The 13,987-nt window shown below is 40.4% G+C and overlaps 1 protein-coding gene across 1 annotated transcript in view; it reads right to left on the bottom strand.

Annotated features, from left to right (window-relative positions):
• Nucleotides 1-13,987, bottom strand: part of ell (elongation factor RNA polymerase II) — a 37,223-nt gene that overhangs the window by 20,310 nt on the left and 2,926 nt on the right. The window contains exon 2 of the mRNA XM_024798551.2: nucleotides 796-840. Within this exon, the coding sequence (XP_024654319.2) occupies nucleotides 796-840 (45 nt within the window). The remainder of the gene's footprint in view (nucleotides 1-795; nucleotides 841-13,987) is intronic.

Raw genomic sequence — 13,987 nt, 5'->3', positions numbered from 1 at the left:
GATAAAACTATCAAACATCATTTGTTAGAATTCCCACTGTGGACAAACACATGACTGACAAAGAGTACACATGAAACACAAGCCTTCCTTTATCTTGCTTTCATAATATGTCTGAATATAGGTATGAAGACAGAGGCAGAGGACATGACGCTGCAAGAGGTTTCTTTTTCTCCCCTACTAATCAGTTTTGTCAGATCACGTTATTTGGAAGGAGAAGCAATAGAAAACAAATTTACGTGACTAACATCACGACAGGGCCAAACGGCTGCCTCAAGTTCTGTGGCAACAGTGCTTTAAGGTCGAGCAGCGCTTACACAGCACATGACACAATGGCAAGGAGTGCATCATTACATTTAACATCTTTTTAACATCTCACACTCACACACAGTGTCATGCTTACAAAGAAACAGCAAACTTGTTGGGTGCGTCACCATTGAAATCATCTTGAAAATCTGAATTGCGTTATACAATCACCTGCCATTCTGTTAAGTACACCTCACCGTCTTCAGAACGAGGTCCTCTGCCATCGATAAAGCATTTATCACCCAGAGAACTGCCTATTACTGAACCTCTCCGTGCCTAAATGAATCAAATTGCTGTCACGTGGCTGATACCCGCATTAACAAGCAGATGGATAGGTGTACCTAACAAAATGACTGATAAATGTGTAATAAAGACATCTTTTGAAACTGAAAGTGGCAAATACCTGCGATAATTCAACAAGGTCAACTGTAATAAAACGGAGGTGATGATGTAGGTATAGTAGCGTGTTTACGGAGCGGAATACATTCTTACCCCTTGGTTTCCATTAAATCTTATCAATGGCGATGATGACAGGACCTGTGAAAAGAAACAAAAAGATTAATTAACGTCAGCCAAGTTACCACAAACACCTTTTGTTTTTTAATTAACTGCTCATGTATGGATATTAAAACTGTTCAGTGAGGGCAAAAATGTGATTTTGAAACCGTCAGCAGTAGATTAAATGGTAACAAAGTAAAGCCATCATCATTTCCGTCCTTTGTCTTTAGAAAAGATACCAGACACTTTGCTAGCTCCTGTACCTGACCCGGGTGAAATCTGTTTATTCCAGTGTAAATGAACTGTGATAGATGGGGAAGACTGAAAAATCCGCCCAGCGTTGGAGAAGCAGAAGCAGTCACGGGTGTAAATGAGGAAGAACAAGAACAGTAAAAAAAAAAAAAAAAAAAAAGCTGCCTGCAATCATGTGGTCACCTTATGGCTCAAGTAGACAAAACAGAAGAGAACTTTTAAAAAGGCATGCTATGTGCCGCAGACCACAAACACGTATGGATTCGTTTTTATGCTGAAGAGTTGATGGTCACATCAATGGTACTGAAAGCAGTAACGCACGAACACCAGAAATAAACCAGAACAGACCATTTCACACTTTCTAACAAAAAAGACGTGAGCGAGACAACCCATTTAATATCACAAAATTAAAGTGACAAAATTGTGACCTCCCACAAGCAGCAATAAGTTTGTAAACACGGGAAAAGCAGCACAGAACAGAGTTTCCAGAATTATTTCAAGGGAAACTGCATTTCCTCACGAGTCCATTTCTTATAAATTTTAATTCTTTCAGTTTAACGATTCTCAAAAAAGTGGAAAAAAAACCAAACAAACATTCCCGGACTTGGGGGATTTAAAAAATAAAAATAAAAATTAATAATAACACTACTACATGTGCATTCTTAAAACAAATCTGGTGCTGACGCTAAGACAAAGCAGGGAGCGGCACAGAAAGCCAAACTTAATCAATCAGCAGTTTGCTTCAACCTAAACTGAACCTTTGACAGTGCCGGTAGCTCCAGATGAAGCCTTTTTGGGGCGTCAGCCTCACAATTACAGGTACTGTGGGTACTGTAAGTACCGTTAAACATTTAAACAGCACTTTGGCTTTTCTGATGCTGCTTTAGTGGATTAAATGTGATCAAGTGAGAGTACTAAAAAGTTCAAGAGAGGGTAAGCCTATTAAAGACACAACATGCTTTGTATTCTTGCCTGATCCTGACCCAGAGATCTAGCACTTGCATATAAAGATAACAGAGTTGCTATTCTGTGTGGTTTCACTTAAATTTCATTTTATTTTTTAATTTCAGGCCTTAATAGTATGGACCACATTTCTAGCATAACGGCCGGTGCAGAACGACTGCACGTCTCTACCCATTATAAGCCTACTGGGAGGAACTCTTGAAGCTTTCTGAACTGAGTGGTTTCTGGCATATTTCTTATGGACAAAGTTGATTGGCTATGCCTCAGACGCTAGTGAGGATGGTCTCTGCCTATCCAACTACCTTTGGAAAAGCCCACAAACTATTCTGATGGTCATCAAACCACATTTTGATATATACCATGGTGACGAACTCATCATGAAGGGTACTGAAAGAGTTCAAATACAAAAAAAAACGGTCTGTATAAAATTGTGGGAATTTTTTTTCCCACCTTAGTAAAAGCTCTCCAATGATTTTATGGTGTTTATGTGTTTATGGTGTCACTAGTTTAAAGGTCTTCTTTAATACTGTAAAAATGTTCATTTTGTGGATTTTTTGGTCCTATTTAGAGCTAAACAGCAGACAGATACGTTTTAGCGTATGGTTAACTCTTCTTTGACAAGCCTCTACAGCAAGACCACACAGCTCCATCCTTTACACATCAGATCTAGTTTTAAACTACGACGATTGCAAAATAATCAGCTCGACATTTGAAAATCACCAGTGTGACGTTACTTCAGCTACGAAGATCCTTTATGTGCTACCTGGCTTATATGCCTTTAATGTTAGGCTTGTGACACGCCCATGCATACTCTGACATGTGCCTGAAAAGGTTTACATTACTCCTGCAACGCTCGCTGTCCAATCACAGCACACACACCTGTGCAACGTCCTTAATTCCTTCCAAGAAATGCTGGACCTTTGGAGCAGGTTTAGACAAATGCTACAACCATTAAATTAGTTAATGCACCTTATTAGCTTAACTGTTTTTACACATAAAAATTGGTTGAAAGAACTATTTAAAAATTAATTAATAAATTAATTAAAGGGCATAATCAACTGCAACATTAAACTGTACTGAACCATCCTGAATGACTTAATCGTTCAAATAAAGCCGGGACTTTCTCCATTCATTTCTGTAATCCACTGTAATCCAGATGTCAAACACTATACTCAACTCCCAAGCAACATTTCAACAGCATAAAGGTCCGCCTCCTCTGAGGAAAAAAAAGAAAAGAAAAAAAAAGCTGCAGTTCAATGGAAACAATTGTGAATTCTGGCAAAGGAATTTTCTCCATTTTATGAAGGAAATCTAGACAAGTTGTGCAAATCCTGCCCAAACTCTTCTGCCAGAACTTTGGAGGCTTCAGCTGGTTTTGCTAACTCTCCTGGTGTGTGCGTTTCTAGCTTGTTTACTTACACACACACACACACACACACACACACACACACACACACACACACACACACACACACACACACACACACACACACACACACACACACACACCATCGAGTCTGCTGTAAAGCTGATTTATAATTATTGCTTAATAGCTCAGCTGGGAGTGCTGGACTCAAAGAAACTGTTCTGATGATCCAAAATAGAAGTGTGTTAAATACCTTTTGCCACACCCTTTAATTTCCCTTCCCTTAACCGCAGCCTGTAAGATTCAACGGCGTCTGAAAAACAGCCTGGGCACACATTAAGTTGTGATGTGTGGCACCTTCCTGACAGACAGCCATCTGCCATGTTCAGTTCTGCCAAAGAGTTCTTCCTGTTAAAAGGAAGTTTTTCCTTCCCACTGTTGCCAAGTGCTTGCTCATAATGGGTCACCTGATTGTTGGGGTCTCTGCATTACTGTAGGGTCTTTACCTTACAACATAAAGCACCTTGAGGTGACTGTTGTTGTGATTTGATGCTATTTAACTGAACTGTACTGAATGCGGAAAAAGAATGCAGTCTTTCCAGAACTGGTTTCTGGTAACAGCTTTAAAAGCCTAGCTTAACCTCGCTGTGTGTTCACTGTTTACTAATTAAACATAATGCACTGTAAAAAAAAGAAAAAAAGAAAAAGAAAGACTGCTACTTGAAGCAGCAGTGTCTCAGAGACTCTAGTTCTATTATTTGAAGTTAAAGACTTTGTTGCGGAACAAAGGGAATGAAGTGAAGTAATCCTGGCAAAGCAACTCTGCTTAAACTCAAAAGAAATTGCAGGGCAGCAGAAAGGAGATGGAGGAAAAATAAAAATAATATCAACCATCAAATATTTTCCGAGCAACTTAAAATGTACAATAATACATTAAGGAAGTCAAGAAATTCATACTTCGCCAAAATAATCAGTATTAACAAAAATAATCCCAAGGTCCTCTTTTCCACCATAGATCATTTATTTAACCCTGATTTTAAAAGCTCCAAAAGAACCCCCACAGACTCGCTCTGTGAGCAGTTTGCAGACCACTTCAGGGGAAAGATCAGCGCCATCAGATCTGATATTTTATCTAATCGCGATATGATTGTAAACACATCTGAGGGCTCGATTGTACCTGAGGAGACACTGGACAGCTTTGTCCTGGTTAATGCTGAGAACTTTCAGAAAGTTTTCTCCACAGTGAGACCCACCACATGTCTTTTAGATCCAATTCCTTCTTCACGCTTTAAAACACTTTATGGATTTTTTGAGGCTGAGCTTTTATACATGATGAATTGCTCTCTTCAGTTGGGTGTCTTCCCTGCTGCCTTTAAAACGGCGGTGGTGAGGCCCCTTCTGAAGAAGAGCAATTTGGATTGTAATGATTTTAATAACTACAGACCTGTATCCAACTTACCATTTTTAAGTAAAGTCTTAGAAAAACTTGTTTTTACTCAGATTACTGATTTTCTCAATGATAGACAGATCCTGGAGATATTCCAGTCTGGATTTAGGGTGAACCACAGCACAGAGACTGCTCTCCTAAAGGTTTTAAATGATCTTAGATGTAACTGGGACGCCCAAAAGCTCTCAGTCCTGGTGCTACTGGATCTAAGCGCAGCCTTTGATACAGTAGACCACGCTATTCTTTTAAACAGACTAAAACACATGGTGGGCCTCTCTGGTGCTGTACACAACTGGTTCACTTCCTATCTCTGACAGATCTTTTATGGTGAGTATGGATACATGCTCCTCTAAGATCCATAAAATGACATGTGGTGTGCCATCAAGGGTCGGTTCTAGGCCCTGTACTTTTTAATTTGTATATGTTGCCTCTCGGCAGTGTCATCAGGAGGCATGGAGTGAACTTCCACAGTTACGCTGATGACACGCAGCTGTACATCTCCGTGTCTCCTGATGACACCAGACCAATGGATGCCCTTTTTAACTGTATCTTGGATATAAGATCTTGGATGGCAGAAAACTTTTTACAGCTTAACCAGGACAAAACTGAAGTTTTAATTGTCGGTCCTGAGGCTCAGAGAGAGAAACTCTTGTCTAAATTAGAGGCATTTTCACTATGTCCTTCGCTACAAGTGAAAAACCTGGGTGTTATTTTTGACTCTGAGCTTGGTTTTATCCCACATGTTAAACATGTAACCAAAATTGGATTTTATCATCTAAAAAATATAGCCAGAGTCCGCCCTATTCTCTCTCGGGCCAACACGGAGATGCATGCTTTTATTACCAGTCGCATTGATTACTGTAATGCCCTGCTCTCTGGTCTTCCTAAGAAGAATATTTCAACTTTACAACTCTTGCAAAACTCGGCAGCTCGTGTGCTGACGAAGACCAGAGGGCGGGCCCACATTACACCGGTTTTAGAATCGCTGCACTGGCTCCCCGTGTGTTTCAGGATCGATTTTAAAGTTCTTTTATTGGTTTTTAAATGTCTTAATGGTCTTGGGCCTTCTTATCTCTCAGATCTGCTTTTACCATACGAACCCTCGCGGACCCTGAGGTCCTCTGGTACTGGCCTTTTGATAGTCCCTAAAGTCAGGACACATACTCACGGAGAGGCAGCTTTTCAGTGGTATGGTCCTCGTCTGTGGAACAGCCTGCCGGAGGAGCTCAGGGCCGCAGAGAACGTACATGTTTTTAAGAACAGGCTCAAGACCCACCTTTTTAATTTAGCTTTTACTTAGCGTTTATTTATTTTTTATGCTTATTTATTCTATCCTGTTATTCTATTATTAATTTAGACTTTACCTAATATTTCTTGATTTTATTCTTATTCATTTTTTAATCTTCTTACTCTATTTATATTTATATTGTATCCTGTTCTTATTTATTTTATCATTTTACCCTGTATACATCGTATTGCGTCATATCTCCAGTGTTTCCTCGGAGGGCGCTCTCTGCACCGGGGCTGTTATTGACCGTGGCTGCTGGGTCTCTGGGGTCCTCTCAGCCTGGTTGGGGGGCTCCTTTGCCTCCCTCCGGCTGTGTGCCCAGCCCGGAGGCTGCGGTCTGTGACCGGCTCCCGGTGCAGACGGCTCTCTGTTATGTTTCCTCACTTGGCTCATGCGAGCCCAGCCCAATTTTTACTCTTTAAGTGTGCGCGTGTGTGTGTATGTGTGTGTGGGTGGGGGTGGGGGGATATATGTGTATTGAGAGTGTGGGGAGTGAGTTGGAGGGTGGGGTGGGGTGCTTTTAACTATGTAAAGCACTTTGTGCTACATTTTTTCTGTATGAAAAGTGCTTTATAAATAAAGATTGATTGATTGATTGATTATACTGTACTAAACTCATAATATTAGAAACCAAAAGAAAGGAAGAAGAGAGGGGGAAAAAAAGAAAATAAAAAAGCACAGCCTATCCGGGGACACCACACCTTTCATGGAGCCAGGCTCCCCGGTCTCCCCCCTGCAATGTTTAACGCAGCACCAGTTTTAGCACCCTATGCCCTCCCCCTCCCAGCAATGCTAACATACTGCTACCCTCAGCCTGTTCGTTTGAATGGGCTGCTGACATGTCACTATTCTCTGGGACCTGAGCCCAGAACGTTCCACAGAGCTAACCTTGGGGACACAGTACAGCTCCTGGCCTCAGACTGAGCATGCGGATGTCCCCACACAGTGCCTACTAGCAAGGAAATGAGGACCAGCAGGGACTTGGTGCCAAAGAGCTAATGAAGAAACTAAAAATCTAAAAATCTGTCAAAATGAAAGCTTAACTTCTGAGTGCTTATTTTCCCCCTATAGTATTAAAAAAAAAAAAAAAAGCTAATGATGATTTAAAACTTGATTTTCAAAAAGAATGTAGAACGAGTCCTTTTCAACTGTAACGTACGATTGATGGCCAGCTTTGAAGCGACATCCACATCCACAACACAAACACAATACATCGCTAACGGAGTGCTACTTCACATTACCGCCGCTTCTGTTTTGGACGTGCAGAGAAGCAGAACACGGACTAACTTTTGCCTGTCTTCACACCTCATCAGTCACTGCAGAAAAGTGTTCAAATCTAACCACATGTGCTCATTTCTAAAGAAAGAGGAGGGGGAGGAGGTCAAACGCTTTTTATGTTATAACCTCAACTGGGGCACACCTGATTTTAGTACAGCTCCGTTTTGCACTGCATCAGAGTATTACTCAGTCAGAATGGAGTCTCTCATACATTATGCAATGTTTACATCCAACAGTTAGGGAGTATCAGACACTATGTGAAAAACAATTCATGAAAAACATCTTTTCAAATCTGATTTCCAAACATTAGATCAAGTAATTGCAAATTAAGAGTTGGGGTAAAGAAGGCTTAGCTCCTTTTATTGACGCCACAGCTTTTGACTGCATTAGACATCCTCAGAAGTTATCCAATTTGTCAATGATCAGTTCAGATATTTATTCAGTGAGAAGTCCTCAGCATGCTTATAATTTGCAATTGTCCTCCTTAAAAGGAAAAACAACAGTAAACCCTGACCTGAGCTTTTAAGATCTTGTTAGTGAGATTTTGGTATTTCCTAATCAAACCTTGCTCAGAGTTACCAAACATTTCATTAAACACATCATTAGCCTGCTTGGCCACAATCTTTTTAAAAGCTTAATAACAAAAATCTAAAGGGGTTCCTGACTATTAATGTGACAGGGTCAAAAACTAGATGGCACACAGGAAATTACCACTCAGATTAACGCAGAAACTATGTGAATTTGATTAGTTACACAAGTGCAACTCTCCAACAATGCAGACTGCAGGGGAAGTAAAGGCATGTCTTTGTTTGGTTGTGAATGTGCACAGGAATAGCCAGGACTAAATCCCCATGGGTAGGACTGCAGTCAGGTGTTTAGTTGCATCACTGTCACACTTTTAAGGTGCTCCACCTGTCTAGGATTTCAGAGGTGGAAAGAGCACTATGTGCCATGTACTCTGCAGGGGTAAACTGGTACTGGGTGTTCCTAGTCATAATACGAAGTGTGCGTGCATTTCTGCAGTGCTTCTTTTGCGTGTCTAAACCCTGAAAATAGACGTGGCAGCACAATAGCACACACGTATAATTGGGCTAACTCTGTGTTCCATTTACTGTAAGATCTTCACCTCTAGAAGGAAACCCTTTGAAGGGTTTTAAGTTTTCCATCTTTTGATTCAGAGCTTCTTTTGATCGCGTGCTTGAATTGAAGCATTACTTTAGCCCTGCAACAAAGAAATGGTGCACACATAATCTGCACATGGCATCTGACAGGTTTTTTTTTTTTATTTTTTATTTTTTATTTTTTTTAAACATACGCTTATGGCACAACAATTTAAAAACAAAACAAAACACAAGACTACGCCTTGTGTCACCCTAAGCTTTTATTCTCTGTTTAATTACTACATGCATGTAAAACTTGAGTATAAAAACAGAAAGCAGTCTCATTACAAAGAGAGACATTTCTCTGAAAACTGAAGTGAGCAAAACAAACTAAACTCATTTAAGATCTTAATAGAAGTTCTTCAAATAGTCTTCTTCTTCTAAGGCCTTGACAAAAGTGATGTGAAAGTGGAGACTCAGCAGGCATTCAGAGGCTCCAGAAGAGCAAAAACAAGCAAATGGGCAAAACAGTAAGTTTACCAATTATGCAGAAAATGTTTCATTTGTCATTATAAACCTTTTACACACTTAAGACCATTAAGCTGGGCTGAATTCCCTGGACTGATAACTAAGATTTGATTTTTTTTATTTATTTTTTATTTTTTTAAATAAACAGGATCATTAGTAGTAGCTGGACTTTTTAATTAGTGCAACAATATGAACACTCAGGTTGTGCTGAAGACTGGTCGCCGCATCTCACACCATGTTGATACAGCCAGCAACAAACCACATGTTAGATTTTTTTAAATACTGAGATTACTAGTGTAGCAATAAGAGAGCTTCCTGCAGTAAGTTAATGAAATCTTATGATAATAGTGTTGCAAATTGAACACTATGAAATATGGAACCAACGGTGATTATAGTACCAGTGTGCAGGGAGTTCAGAGAACAGGTCTACAAAAATTAAAATGGTAAAAACGTGGTAATTCTCACGTTTAAGGTCATCGCCTCTGGCATTTCCTGACAGTTTTCCAGCCTGGGTGATATTTTTAGATCCCTGGAAATCCCTTTATGACCACTTGGGCTGTGACCTCTATTTCACCACGAACTTCAACTTCTCTTTCACACTGACCTGAATTTGTACAATGGATCATTACTGGTGATGAGAGGCGGGCTTCCAGCTTTGTTTGAGAAGTTTTACAATTTCCAAGCAGGAATCCAGGGATTAATGCAGATGCGCAGTTTTGAGGGGATCTCATAGAACTCCAAACAGACAGCTATACAAATCACCATGGTTCCGCAATACTTCACTTAGAAAATGCACAGCTGTACACTCACTGGACACTTTATTTGGTATACCTTGCAAATACTAGCTTGTACCGTGTTTTACGTTGAGACAGGCCTTTGTGGCAGAGATTCAACCATACTCAGACCAGCCCATCTGGCACCAGCAACCATGTTCACAGTCACTTAAATCACATTTCCACCCATTTGGATCCAATCAATTAATCCTTTATTTGTCAAAATTGCCCGTACACGTTGCGTGTTACGCGTAGGACTCAGGTAGTATTATGCTTAACACGTAGTACACCCAGTTTGAACTTCAGCACACTATCTTGACCACATCTGTGTGCAGTACATTCAATACATGTTTTTAATAATGCTGCATCATTGGTGAAGAGTAAAAACAGCTGGACAACCCTCCGTACAGCTTTGTGACAACTTAACCACTGCCATGCAAACCACATTTGCACTGTTCTTCGTTTCCTGGCTTTTAAAAGTAATCTGTCCGTGATCTTACAGTAATATATTGAGTTTGGGAAGTAGCAATGATGGTGGGAGGTAGCTCAGAGCTACTTATTTAAATTTAAAAAAAAAAAAAAAAAAGTGTAAGAAATGAATGTACCTCATTTGTGCAACCGACCTGTGAACTGTGCAGTAGGGGTGCAACGATACACAAAATTCACGGTTCGGTTCAATATTTTGGTGTCACGGTTCGATATTTTTTCGATACAAAAAAAAAAAAAACGTTTATGCCTTTTTAATTTGTCATTTATTAAAATTATAAATATATATTTTAACTCAAAAGTACAGTTTCTAAATTTAATGTTGCTGAAACAACAAAATAAAATAAAAAAATAAATCTGACTGAGAAATCACTCATCTTTAGAAAAGAGTTTATTACAGAGAAATGGCTCTTTCCAAAATAAAAGCTATACTATACGCTTCTTCTGGGCTATATACTCAGCAGCATATTAAACATATTAGGTCCCCATAAGGAGAATCATGTGCTTGTTGTTTTTGTCTGCTTCCACTTGTCTTTGCACTAGGATGATGTCGGCGTAAATGTGCAGTGATATTCGTTGTGTTCCCACTAGTGCTGTCAGCGTTAATCTCGTTAAAATTACATTAACGCCATAACGTGGCAAATCTCCTTTAACGAGTTACCGCGGATTGCCCCGTGCGTGGGGCTGGACGGCGTCAACATGTTAACAAGCTAAGTGCGCTAACGCACTAGTTCCCACCAATTGAGCATTGCGTGGCACATCCGACATACTGTTTTACTTTTGTCCATGACGTGCTTACCATCAGGGTCATGCTTCACATGAAAACCAAGATCGTTCCAAACGCCAGATCTGAATTAGGGTGGGGGAGGTTCAGTTTCAGGTAGCGTTGAGGCAGCTTAGCTTCTGTCTTGCTAGCTTGCGCTCCGCTCAGTGGATCTGCACTCGACAGTGCAGCCTAGGCAGAGTAGTCGAACGCAGATCCACTGAGCGCTCAACACAGACAGCATCGTCAGAAGAAAAGTTGATAAAATAAATAAAAAAATTTGTATTGTTCAATACATATGCGTACCGAACCGAAAGCACTGTATCGAACGGTTCAATATCGATACGAGTATTGTTGCACCCCTACTGTGAAGCCTGTTAATTTTAATCTGTGTGACCTGATCTTTGAGCTAGCACATGCAAAGTGTAATCACTGTCCAGTGTATGTAGTTGAGCTACATTGACACCCTACAGATGGAAAAATTCAGTTTTCTTACTCCAACAGCATCGGAGGTCCAACACGAGAATAATTATTGTGTGTGTTCCAACCTGCTTTCTGAGGTAGAAACACACACAAGGATAGACGTGAACATAAAAGAGGAATCTCCTTTCAAACTCAGTCTTTTCAAATGTGGAAAAGCCTGCATTGAATTGGCAGATATTTCTTCAAGGTCCAGCCTAATTCAGGTTTTCTGAATTGATGAAGCAGTCTTTCATGTATTACGTCTGGGCATTTATTCTTTATTGCTACAACCCACTGAGCGAAGTAACACCTTTAAAAACGAAGGTTATGTGTGAATAAAACTCAAATGTGCATATAATTTGTTCTGGCGCCACAGTCACACTACTCATTTGTGCCTATTTTAAGCATTTATGATGCTCCACGTATGATTAAAAATTAAAAGACCAAACCATGACCCATGCACTGACTGAGCTCTTGGAAAGGACATACCAGGTCATGGAGACATTGTCACTTGTGGTAACCTTGCCACAGGGCACAGGAACACCATGACATTTAGAGTCGTATTTGGCCTTAGTGGTTATGGTCATCTCTTGCAGTGTCCCATGCTCTGCTGAAACTGAGGAGTAAGCATTCCTTAAATAACCGTAGCGCTGGCATTAGCCAACTGGATTCATGCAACAAAATCCCCACCCAGGTTCTGTTACCTCCCCTACCGTTCCCATAAGGTCTGAGACGGGGTTAGGTGGCCAAGCCCCCAGCTTACTTACAACTTCCTTAGATACAAGTGCTTTAATTCAGAATTTGTCACCGTTAAAACTTATGCTCACAGATGAAAAACAACAGAAAGGGTGTCAATTTTTCACCCATGATGGAGAAACTCAAAAGTTCTTTATCTAGAGAAGAAATTTAAGCTCTGGACAACAATTTGAGCAATTCAACAACTTTCTATCCTGACAATTCCGAAGGCAAAACATGCTTTCGGTTACACGTATCAGACAAATGCCACTTTAGGTTATGAAGAACTAGACTTAACGGAGCGCACTCACATCTCATACAACTCTTTATAAAGTTCAGGACTTCAAGCGAATAAAATGTGGAATATACTGCACATAAATCCAGACCATAGATCATCACGGGACTGATGCCAGCACTGATGTTTGTCCTCATGAATACAAAATTCATTCTTTTCCTCTCACTACAACACAAATAACTTGTCAATACCACTGGGACTAGCTACCCCTCACCAGTATTCCTGGTTTAAGTTATTATCATGCCAAATGTTTGTAAAATCTATCATTACCGAACGAAGCTTGGTTCCCTGTGCAGATACTGTGTGAAAGTCTTCAAGTCATTATACCTCATGACAGTGGTGTAAAAGTGAATTAGAAGTGAGTTTGTCTTTAAGACGAAGGTCAATTGGGCATTTCTATTGTCAAAACAGAGGTGTGAGTTGGGTCTGTGTGCATGAGAGAGCACGCACCTGTATGGGGGCTTCTGGACAAAAGGCTGTCTCTTTGATGGATGGACATGTTAAGTTTTAGATCTTTTGAGATAGGAAAAAAACCTAAAACCCCCAAGTACTATTTCAGCACACTAGTCAAGCTGTTTTTTCCTAGTACTGTGCTATAAAAGTCATGCAGACATAATTCAAAACTTATCTGTACTCTCCATAACCTTCAGCTCAGTGATGCCGGGTAGCCTTACTCATTTCCTTGCTTATGTCACAGCTAGTAGGAAGAAAAAAAAAAAAAGCGAGTGAGTCTCTGCTGGCAGTCCCGTAGCAGAAGCTCCAGTTCACCATGTCCTCAGACGTACCAAGAAAACCCCCCAGCTGACAGTCACGTCTCATTCAGCCAGCAGTGCAACAAGACATGCTTTATTAGACTAATACAGCATCTAAATGAACTGAATCAGCTTTCCGTCTGGTCCCGTGTTTTGTATTTTGTTAGCTTACAGAGGAATGTGATCAATAAGCCTTTAAAAATTTCTTGCTCTCCCACAAAGCAAAGCGTGTAGTGACTTCACTATGACACAATTAAGAGTTCACCTCTCTTCCTCTACCAGCTCACCCCAGCAGTTGGGTGCCAGCCAATGTTAGAACAATCAGGAACTCTAAGGGGGGAAAAAGCAACAATGAAGGCAATTTAGGCTCAGGTTTGAGGCAGTGGCATGAGTGATAGGGATGTTTCTGAGAAACAACAGCAGAGATGGACCATACGGACCAAAGGGAGCGTAAACTGCACATAGCTTCAGTCTCAGATGATCCTGTTGATTTCTTTTTATTCAAATGAAGGCAGAGTTCTTATATTTATGACCTAATGAAAACTGATAACAGCCAACCACAGGCAAATAAGAATCCCCAAACTGACGTCAGTCCAACAACTCTCACCACAATTTATGGCATGTGAATGTAGGAAGACAGGGTCTTCAGTTGAGAAGAGCACCGCTCCTGAGCCCCAGTGTTAGCCTTTGTTTGGATT

This window comes from Maylandia zebra, linkage group LG23, assembly GCF_041146795.1.
Source record: "Maylandia zebra isolate NMK-2024a linkage group LG23, Mzebra_GT3a, whole genome shotgun sequence".
NCBI lineage: Eukaryota > Metazoa > Chordata > Actinopteri > Cichliformes > Cichlidae > Maylandia > Maylandia zebra.
This window is presented reverse-complemented; position numbering and strand designations above follow the sequence as displayed.